The 11,742-nt window shown below is 33.8% G+C and overlaps 1 protein-coding gene across 2 annotated transcripts; it reads left to right on the forward strand.

The window, feature by feature from the left end:
• Positions 1-658: 658 nt before the first annotated feature.
• LOC114417137 (protein ACTIVITY OF BC1 COMPLEX KINASE 3, chloroplastic-like) lies at positions 659-5,222 on the forward strand. Of its 2 annotated transcripts, none has more exons than XM_028382244.1 (8): positions 659-1,262; positions 1,373-1,600; positions 2,053-2,388; positions 2,854-3,409; positions 3,581-3,767; positions 3,873-4,239; positions 4,611-4,759; positions 4,944-5,222. In XM_028382244.1, the coding sequence occupies exons 1-7, from the start codon at positions 876-878 to the stop codon at positions 4,728-4,730; spliced, it is 2,181 nt and encodes a 726-aa protein (XP_028238045.1). In that variant the 5' UTR covers positions 659-875; the 3' UTR covers positions 4,731-4,759; positions 4,944-5,222. The 2 variants fall into 2 exon arrangements, with proteins under 2 accessions (XP_028238045.1, XP_028238052.1); XM_028382251.1 differs by having other exon boundaries at positions 4,611-4,743.
• Positions 5,223-11,742: the final 6,520 nt, after the last annotated feature.

Raw genomic sequence — 11,742 nt, forward strand, 5'->3', positions numbered from 1 at the left:
AAAACATGAGTAAGTTTCATGTAAGTAAATCTAATGAAATATTTTTTTATTATTATAAAAGAATTGGAGCTTCTTCTAAAACATAAAAAAAATCAAACTAAAAAAAAAAACTAAAACGAACCAAACATGTAAAGGTTTCTTACCTTACTAGTACCTACTAATTATCATTTTTAAAGTCTATTTCCTTTGGGTTTTGTGGATCACATCCACAATCTTTTCTCTGGTTAACCAATCAGGAAACAATCATTTTTTCAAAAACATATTTTGACATAATTTAAAATTATAAATGATTGAATTGGAGCTTCTTCTAAAACATAAAAAAAAAAATCAAACTAAAACACACCAAACATGTAAAGGTTTCTTACCTTACTATAGTACCTAGCAATTACCATTTCTAAAATCTATTTTCTTTCGTTTCCATGGATTACAATTGATCTACAATCTTTTCTTTAATTAATCAATCATGAAATAACTATTTTTTCAAAAAAAATATGTTGACATAGTTTAAAAATATAAATAATTGAATTGGAACTTCTCTAAAGCATAAAAAAATCAAACTAAAAACAAAACTAAAACAGACCAAACATGTATGTAAAGGTTTCGTACCAATTAAAATTTCTGAAGTGTAACATTTTGACATGTCACAAGATCATTCCGCTATTCCAGTTATCCATTCCCATATATAATCCAAACCTAAATAACCTATGCCCCGATTTTGCTTTATGCCAAATTCCGAATAACTAAGGTTGTCCAAATTCACCATTTCTTCCCAAAATTCTTCAATTGGTCATTCATTTCCATAATCCAAAAAAGGTTTCAGATTTGGCTTTTCACAACATCATCACCAAAGTGGTGGAGCAAGGAAGCAAGTGCTCATGGCTACAGTGGCATCATCAATGGTTGCATCGTCTTCGCCCTCGAGTCAACCCTTTTGTTCCTTTTCAAACCCCAACTCATCATCATCATCGCTCTCTTTCAAAACCAAAGCTATTACCAGGACAAGACCAAGAACAAAAACCAGAACTAGAACAACGAGGTTAACATGGCTGAATCCTCACCCTCGTGGTGCTTTGGTTGAGGCAACACCACCACCAACAAGTTCACCTCCTTCCCCAAAAGATGGATCTATCAAGGTGCTTGCGCTTCCAGAGAACCGTGCTGATGACATTCAAGCTGAGGCTAGAGCCCTGGCTCGTGCTGCCAATGCAACTGCCTACACCCCTCAGCTTGTGGCCTCCAAATATGGCTCCCAACCCATCAAGGTTTTTCACTTTTTCTTCTTATGTTTCTCCCAAAGTTTGAGTCTTTTTGGTGATATCTTTCGTGGGTGTGACTGGTTTTTGTGATTTGATTTGACCCTTTTTCTTGGTAGGTGGTGGGGAGGGCCCTTCAGGTTCTGAGTGCGGTGGGTTTGTTTGGATTGAAGCTTTTATTGGACCAGAAAAGTGGAGTGCTTGATCAGAATAAAAGGATTCGTGCAATTGAGCTTAGGGACACATTCACTCGGCTGGGACCAACTTTTGTCAAATTGGGTCAGGGATTGTCTACTAGGCCTGATATATGCCCAGCTGAGTATCTGGAGGAGCTCACTGAACTTCAGGTATTGAATTTATCTACCCTTTTAGCTCTTGACTTGATTGGTGTAGTGTAGCCTGTTAGATTTTTTATTGGTTCTAGGGGTTGATTAACTTGGCATTGTGTGGGAATTTTGATTGCTTCAGTGATTATGTCTATATGCAGCATAAGAAGCTATGGACTACTTCATTTGACTTTATGGTCTTTGAAGATCTGTCTTTAACTGAATTGACTGACGTTTTGTGATTCATGTAGCCGATCTTCGTGTGATACAACATTTGTTGTTGTTGTTGTTGTTGCTGCTGTTTGTCAATGGACAATGTGAATGATATCCAATAAAAATTTATTCACTAATGTGGTGGAGTCACTAGTAGTAGTGAGTTGTGTTGTGGCCTTTATATATTCGTTTGTGCTGTGAAGATGTTTATGAATAAACTGGTTACTTAGGTAGCCTTGATTATTTCTGTGCTTTACCAGGATGGATTGCCAACATTTCCTGATGAGGAGGCCTTTGCATGCATTGAGAGGGAATTAGGACTATCTATTGACTCTATCTTTTCTACTATATCTCCAACGGCTGTAGCAGCAGCCAGTTTGGGTCAAGTTTATAAAGCCCGGTTGAAGTACTCTGGGAAACTTGTTGCTGTTAAGGTGCAACGCCCTGATATTGAAGAAGCTATAGGAATGGACTTCTACCTAATTAGAGGTTTAGGGTCTCTCATAAATAAATATGTGGACTTTATCACCAGTGATGTTGTTGCTCTTATTGATGAATTTGCACGTAGAGTCTTTCAAGAGCTTAACTATGTGCAGGTTAGTTCTTCAGCCAATATCAAACTTTGTATCTTAGTTGAGGCCAAGCATGCATGATTCATGTATTACCAAATTTTGCATCTTATATTTTTCTTTATGAACAAGGTTTTAAATCATGGTTGTGGTCGCGATTGCAGTTTCGTTGCAATCCTTGATGATGTGGTAATTGTGGTCACGGTGAGTCAGTGACTCCAAAAACCTTGACACTGCAGCCAAAACCGTGGTCACAAACTGTTTTCTAAAACCTAATGAAAATAAAAAACAAAAATAAACATTGAACCCTTTGCAGTTTTGCCAATTTTTAGGCCAAAGGCAAGCATACAACCATGGTATCTTTTTTCATTTGTTATTCAAATCTTCCCTAGGGTGATGTATGTGTCGTATGTTAATGGATAAAGATACATGTTTCTAAATTATGTAAGATATTTGTTGGGATTGAATGTTAATTTTGACAGGTTCATGCAGGAGGGACTAAATGCAAGGAGGTTCAAAAAATTGTATGCTGACAAGGAAGATATCTTTGTTCCTGATGTTTTCTGGGACTATACAAGTGCTAAAGTACTAACAATGGATTGGGTTGATGGGGTCAAACTAAATGAGCAAGAAGCAATTGAGAGACAAGGATTAAAAGTCTTGGATCTGGTAAATGCAGGCATACAGTGCAGTCTCAGACAGTTACTCGAGTACGGATATTTTCATGCGGATCCTCATCCTGGGAATCTTTTGGCAACACCTGAGGGAAAGCTTGCTTTTCTTGATTTCGGCATGATGAGCGAGACTCCAGAAGAAGCAAGATATGCCATAATTGGTCATGTTGTTCACTTGGTTAACCGAGACTATGAGGCCATGGCTCGTGACTACTATGATCTTAATTTTTTATCAAGGGATGTTGATGTATCTCCAATTGTGCCAGCACTTCGAAACTTTTTTGATGATGCACTTAATTATACTGTGAGTGAGCTCAACTTTAAGACACTAGTGGATGGTCTGGGAAATGTTTTGTATCAGTATCCATTTAATGGTGAGATAAACTATGCTTTTCAGTGACTTATCATTTCCTATAATTTATTTTCCTATATTAGAGTGATTTATAAATATAAAATATTTACTTCTTATTCCTAAATCCTAACTTTCTTGCAGACTCTGATCGGTTGACTTTTGTTTTTCTGTTCTTTTCCCCTTCTGTTGACAGTTCCAGCATACTACGCATTAATATTTAGGTCTCTCACTGTTTTAGAAGGTTTAGCATTGTATGCTGATCCCAATTTTAAGGTACTTGCTGCATCATACCCGTATTTTGCTAAAAGGCTCCTAACAGATCCAAATCCATATCTAAGAGATGCTCTTATTGAGTTGCTTTTCAAGGATGGGAAGTTCAGGTTTGAAATCTGCTTCTATCTTAAATCCATTGTTGTTTGAATTTGATGCTGTAGAATAATTTATAAGAAGTGCAGTTGAATATTCATTAATCTGGTCCAGTGCAGATGGAATAGACTTGAAAACCTGCTAGATCAGGGGAAAAAGGATAGAGATTTTTCTGCTAAAGAGGCTTTACAACCTGTCCTAAAGGTATTATTGAGTCCAGATGGTGAAGAGCTGAGGAATCTAGTTATAAAAGAGGCTGCTCGGGTATCTGAAGCTTTTACCCTTGGCACAATGTCTGAAACATACCTGTATATTCCTGACTTCATTAGGACCCTTGTCTTCAACGGCAATGCAAATGGACCCTTTATGATGTCAGAAAGTGAAATGCAAAGCATGCTAGAGCTTAGAGATCAAGTGATTAGAATATGGGGACTTCTTCGATCCTCCAGTGATTTTGATCCAGCTATGCTGTTACCAATACTACAGGTGATTATATTATTTTAACAGAGCATTTTGTAAATATCATTGCATACTAATTGAAAGGGAGTTGGTGGAACATTTCTATCTTGGAGCATCTAAAGATGTTGTATGATGGAGTAATGGATCAAGGAATTTGATAGTTGAAAAGATGTGTCCGTGCAATCAAAATATAGCAAACAATTACTATAGCCCTTAATCAACATTAAAACATAAGCAATGATATTAAGAGCTTAGATGATCTTCAAAACTGAACTTATAGTTTTAATATAGGACTCAGTTAACTTTGAAATTTACATTAATAAATTAATTTCTTTAAAACCATTTCAGCCTTTTTTTGTAGTTGTAATTTTACAAAAAATGACATTTAATATGAACAGGTCCTTGAGCAACCTGAGGCACGCAGACTTGGGGGGCGTGTTGTGGGTGGGATCACTCAACGACTCGCAGCACGCTTTCTTCAGCAAGTACTCCGAGTTCCAACAACAGCTTCAGAATAGATTCCGTGCCAATGTAAATGCTAGATAAGGCATGCATCTTATGAAGTTTGAATTACTTTTGTGTTGCTCAAGGTTTATTGAGATCTAATTACTGGTTTCATTGTGCTGTGACATTATTGTCTTCATATTGATTGACTGGACCATATGTCACACAATGGTATTCTGTCCTTGCTTCTGCTAATATTTTTGGTTTTTCATTCTTTTTTTTGTCAGGCTATTGTGGACAGAGAAGATAGGAGTTACATTCCTAACACAAGAAAATGGAAGTGAGATATTGATTCTTGCGAAAATTGTTTGATTTTCCTTTGTTTCTTATCCTCCAATTTTGTCCAAGAATCTGTATATATGATTTGCTCATCATTATTGATGCTGGATATCATGATCAGCATCAACATTCAAGAGATCACAATATTATAAAAGCAATTGGTATATCATTGTTGTTACATGCACAGTTGCTGTTTACTTTTTGATATGGCACACATATTTCTCTTACATGTACTGCACGCGAAATTGTTTTAGTGACTTGCTTTTAAAGTTTTCTGGAGGGGTTATACAGATCAATAATATGTGCACTCACTTGTCGTTTGGTCATTGTGGCTGCTATGAGTTGGTGAGTTGTGGGAGGGATTGGTAAACTAATTGAACATTAATTTTATTCCTTATAGCATGAGATATTTCATGTTCTCGAACTATGAAAACTTTTAACATTAATAGCTTGAATTACATTATTGTGGATATATTGTACTTAGTCCAGCTGACTTAATTAGGGTATTTAACCCCCTTAAAGAAAGGGGATGCACTTAGAAATAAATAAATAAATAAAGTGTATTTATAGCTGTAGTGTTTGGTTTGTATTTTCATTTTATGTTTCCATTTCTTGTTTTCATTTTCTGAAAACTGTTTTTATTTTTAAAAGATTAGAGTTCTGAAAATATGCTTGGTTTGATTTCTTGTTTTTTACTTTCAAGAAATAAAAATATTGAAAATGTGTTTTCAAAAGGAAACGTATTTTTAGATTTGCTTAAAATTACATTCTTTGTCACCGTATTTTCATTTTACCCAAACGAGGTTTTTGTTTTCAATTAAAAACACTAAAAATGAGATTTTATTGTTTCCAGGTTTTCATTTTACCCAAATGAGGTTTTTGTTTTGGTTCTTTTGTTCTTGTTATGATGGTGACATGAAGTTATAACCTTTGACTTCTTGCATACTATCCAAACCACACCACTATTTTATAGTTTGTTAATCTTGTGCTTGTATTTTATTATCATTTCAATCTTAACTTTTCTTATAAATGGTGTTAACCATTCTTTAAGGTGCACTTCTTGACTTTCTCTAAAAAAAAAGGTGCACTCCTGCAAAGAAGTGAAATTTGGGTCAAATTGCACATGGCAATCTGTATTTTTGAACGAGGTGTTATTATCATATCAGCAGGTGATTCATTGTATTTTTGTCCACTCATTGTGTGTATATGGCAAGTACATAGATTCTGAAGTACTTCTGGTGCAATGTCTATTTCACCACAGAATATGATCACAATCCAAACTCTTTCTGCCATACAAATCCAAAAGATGTTTTTGGATTTGCGACCGCATGATTGCTTGAATGCACCAAATTCAATTCCATGTTTTTTGTGGTGGTTTTGACTGTAACTGTAATACCCATTAGAGAAATTTAGTGTATAATTTATCCTTCAGAATATAACACTTAGAAGAAGAATTGGAGGCTTTTCTTTATTTTAATTCTACAATATCATTAGATGGCTACCATCCTCAAGAAAGAAGACAAAGAGCATGGTCTTAAAAAACATATGGGTAGCAGAATTTTGTTTATTCCCCCGGTCCGGTGTTCCCAATAAGTGTGATCACTTGCTTGTGCCAAATGAATTATCTACTTTAATAGATGCGTAGTGTATGATAAAGAAGTGAAAAACCATAACCCGAAATTATAGGGACATACGTTCCACATGAGAGAGAAATGGAGAGAAGTTATTTATGCGTTTCGGGCTCGTATTTGATGTTGTCAATGAGAATCACGCATTTACACACTTGGCGATTGAACAATTCATGTTTAATTTATATTTTACTATTTGGTAAATTTAATTTTTGATCCGTGAAAATTAAAGACAGATAAGGGGGTTTATAATCCTTGCTCAATCAAGTGAGTTATATCCTTGATTACTACTCGGTAAATTTAACTTGAAAAAACTTAGTAACTATAATTAGTTGTTAAAAAAAAAACTAAAATCACATTAACAAAATGAAACATCTACCAAATTTGATTGGTGAATAAGTTCTGCAATTTCTGTTTATAGGATTACAGCCAGGTGGTAAGTTTGTTGTTCTTTCGTTTTAATTATGTCACCTACATACGAGGAAAACTTGTATCTATTTGTATCTGAAATCAGAATTGAATTCTCCCTCTTCTCTGTTCCGTAGGTATTTTAGTTCCTAGGCACCACAAATTAGCAATCTTCAATAACCAAAGTCTAGTCTCCTAATGATTGCTCAAGTAGTTTAGAGTTGAGACATGCATCCATAGTTTTTCAAGAGGATTTAAAAACTCGAATGATGAGCTTTCAAGTGGATTGGAAAGTTAATTGGAATAAATTTAAAAGTGAAATTAAATTTTCAGACGAATAATTACTTGTACCAGTGATATTTTCCCCAAAATTATTGGAGTTTAGTTAATACCGGTTAGTTTAAGATTGGGACTTAGTTAGGATAGATAAACTTCTAACTTCAATGATTGACTGATGGTTACAAATTCCCTATTAATAATCGGAGACTTTTATGATGGAAAGTTAACAACTAGCTGACTAATCACACCAGTTGGCTGCATTGTTAGCGTTTTAGATGATTAATAAAAGAAATTAAAGAAAAGATTTTAAGGATTTTGAAGTTTTTGTTAGTTATGTAATTTATCTGAATTCATATATAAGTTAAAAAGTGATTTTGTATGTTAGACTTAAATAAATATATGTAAATCTGACTAATTTTATCTTATTTAATGTTATAATTCCTAAAATATTCTTCATTTAATTTTAATTCTATTTTCAGTGACTCATTTTTATTCATGACAATGAATTCTAATAAAGATATTTTAAAAATAATCTTATTTTTTACTTGAGATTAAGAAGATTAAATGATGTCAATTAACTTTCTTAATTAGTATGAAATTAATTATTTTTGTCTATATATGAGTACAAAAGTATAATATAGGAGGTGTAAACTCATTATTGCGAGAAGGGAAAAGATGGCTCGGTAAAGGACTGAATTGAAAGCTCTTGCATCCAAGCCTTTTTTGAGTTGGATGTTGCTAGCTTCACCAGGCATATTGCTTGTGCACCCAGCAAAAGAAAATTCTGAAAATGGCCTTAAGTGTTTTCTTCTTCTTTTTAAGTTAATTTTTTTATGGTAGCACATTCATTCGTTCGTTGTCTCGGTTTTTTTGGTTTTTTCATTGTCGTGAGAGATGCATTGTGCTGCTTCGGTCGAGGTGAAAGTTTTACAGAGGTATGTTGGTGGTGGTTGTGACGGTGGTTGATTGTTGTTAACGGAGGTACTTCGGAGGTACGTCGACGTTCTTTGTTTGTTTTTTTTTTTTTTGCATAAAATATGGATTAAAGAATCCATAAGTTATATAAAACTTACAGATTGGTTAATCCATATGAGTTATACGAAACCAATCCGTATGAATTATACGAATTTTTTAATTAAAAGAAATATTAAATTTTTGAATTTTTTTAAATTATAAATATATTAATATGATTGTTAAAAAAATTAACGTGTATAAAAAATTTACTTGTTTATTTGTTTATTTGAAATGTAATTCGTATTATTATTTTAAATATTTTTAAATAAGTGTAGATTGATAATTAATTTGTAAGTATTTAATTTTATATTTTGGAAATGATATTAATTGTGAAATAATTTAAACTTGTAATTTATGTATAATTTATTTGAATTGTTGTGGTCTAAAATTGATTGTTTTTTGTGGTTATAATTTCATGAATTAGAATTAAGTTGAATAATATAATTTATTTTACTACAATTGGTTAGGTTATACTTTTTTATGTATTATATGGTTATCAATTTTAAGTAGAAAAAGTTGATGTTATTGGTTTTTAATATATAGTGTTATCAATTTTAATGCTTTATAATATTATATGCAGTAAAAAAATTACATAGGGTTTTGTATGATAGTATATGTATGGTGCAGTTAGGGGTTGTTTGTTTGTGATGTTGAAATTTTTGAATGTCTTGTTAAGATGGACGAAGATCAATAGATGTGTGACAATATAATGTCTGAAGAAGTTGATATGAATGAACAAAATGAAGATGAAACTGGTGTGAATGAAGAACATGTTGATTGTTTTGATGCGTTCAATATTTCTCAGGTATTAATATGATTTATTGTTATTAAAGTAATAAAATGAATGTCCCTTGAAGACTAAACTTGTTTGGATTGTATTGTAGGTGTTTACTACTCGAGATGATGTTTTGCATTAGACTCTATTTATTGCTTATGAAATTGGATTTATGGCGGTGATTATGAGATCAGACACAAACACTGGTATGAGAGGAAATACTTCATTTGTCTTGATTGGTTGTGAAAGGAGCGATCAACATAGGTTTAGGAAGAAAGATTTTGTAAGAAGAGATATTGGCAGTAGGAAATGTGGGTGTCCCTTTAAGCTTCGTGGGAAACCAGTGGTTGGAGGCCAATGATGGATGGTGAAATTAATGAGTGGGAGTCACAATCATGAAATGACAAAGTTATTAGTTGGACATCCATACGTTGGTCGATTGACTAAGGATGAAAAGACAATTATTATTGATATGAAAAAGTCAATGGTGAAACCAAGAAATATTCTGCTAACGCTGAAGGAGCACAATACCAATAGTTATACAACAATCAAACAAATATACAATGCAAGAAGTGCATATCTTTCTTCCGTAAGAGGCAGTGATACTGAAATGCAACAACTAATGAAGCTTCTTGAACGAGATCAGTATATTCATTGACATAGATTAAAGGATGAAGATGTTGTATGCGATATCTTCTAGTATCATCCTGATGCAGTGAAGTTATGCAATGTCTATAATTTTATATTTTTGATAGATAATACCTACAAAACAAACAATTACAGGCTCCCGTTTCTTGACTTTGTTGGTGTGACACCAACGGGGATGACATTCTCTACAGATTTTTCCTATTTGGAGGGAGAACATGTAAATAATGAAGTTTAGGCTTTAGAACGGTTTCGAGGTATTTTTCTAAGATTTGATGCCCTCCTTGGAGTTATTGTTACCGACAGAGACTTAGCATTGATGAATGCAGTGAAAACTGTATTCCTTGAGTGTACCAACTTGTTGTGTAGGTTTCACATCGACAAGAATGTCAAGGCAAAATCTAAATCCCTAATTGGTCAAAAAAATGCATGGGATTATGTGATGGATGCCTGGGGGAGTTTGGTTGATTGTCCTTTCGAGCATCAGTTTGATGATTGCCTTAAGAAGTTTGAAATTGTTTGGTCACCATGGTCAATGTTTGTTGACTATGTTAACCAAACATGGATAATTCCCCACAAAGAAAAATTTGTTAAAGCCTGGAGGAATAAGGTGATGCACTTAGGAAACACAACAACAAATAGGTATGAAAATTGTCATTTTTTATTAGGGTTTAGGAATTAGTGGATAAAAATACTTGTATTAGTTTATTGTTTTATGTGTATTTCATATGTAGGGTTGAATCTACTCATTGGGCTTTAAAAAGACTATTACAAAATAGCCTTGGAGACCTATGTAGTACGTGTTTGGGAAGCCATGAACAACATGATCACGCTGCAACACACTGAAATTAAGGCATCCTTTGAGACAAGTACACATATGGTTGGACAAGTTTTTAAAGTTACCTTATACAAGAGACTACTTGGCATGATATCAAGGTATGCTTTAAATCAGATTGTTGTTGAGTTTGAGCGTGTACATTATGCTGACAAAAATCCTTCTCGTTGTAGATGTGTCATGAGAACTACTCATGGTCTTCCATATGCATGTGAGTTATCCAAATATGTTGTTGGTAACATATCACTTGAGACAATCCATATGTTTTGGCGGAGGCTAAGTTTTTCAGACCAAGAGTTATCTGAGCCCCAAGTGAGCATAACCAAAGAAATGAAAATCATATCCAAGCGATTTGAAGAGTTTGATGTTTGTGGCAAAGTTACTCTAAAGAGTAAACTCCAAGAAATTGCCTACCCTGATCTAAACTCTATGTGTCCTCCTCCAAAAAAGGTCAACACCAAAGGTGCTAAGAAGAAACCGATGACGAAACATCAAAGATCAACAAAGCGTGATCTGTCTTACTGGAAGTATGTTGATGCTTTATATTCTGTGCAAAATAGTAATTCTTCAGTTAAACGTAGTGCATCATCATCTGACCAGGCAATTCCAAGAAAGACTATGTTGACATTGGATCAATTTCATCCGTGCATTCACGATTCCATTGAAAAAATTGTCAATGTCAAAGTTGACGGTAACTGTGGATATCATGTAATTGCTGCCTTATTAGGTACGGGTGAAGATTCATGGTCGTTGGTTTGCAACCATTTGCTTAAAGAACTTACCAAATGGTCTGATGAGTATATCAATCTCCTTGGTGACATAGACAGATTTGAGGAACTAAAGAGGTCCCTACTTGTTGATGGATTATCCATGGTATGTAATTTATGTTTTATTTTTTATTTAAAATTTAGTTTAAATAAATGTAATCCGTATAACTATAACATGCAGGTTACCATGGACAAGTGGATGAATATAACCGACATGAGATATGTCATTGCATCAAGGTATAATGTTATCCTTGTATCTCTGTATCTACAACAAAGCATGATGTTTTTTCCTCTTAGAAATCAACCACCAACAGATTCTTCTGTGCATCACGTAATATGTATTGGTTACGTGTATGACAATCATTTTGTTTAGGTAGATTCATCATAATCTTTTTT

The sequence above is a fragment of the Glycine soja genome, chromosome 1 (assembly GCF_004193775.1).
Source record: "Glycine soja cultivar W05 chromosome 1, ASM419377v2, whole genome shotgun sequence".
Lineage (NCBI taxonomy): Eukaryota > Viridiplantae > Streptophyta > Magnoliopsida > Fabales > Fabaceae > Glycine > Glycine soja.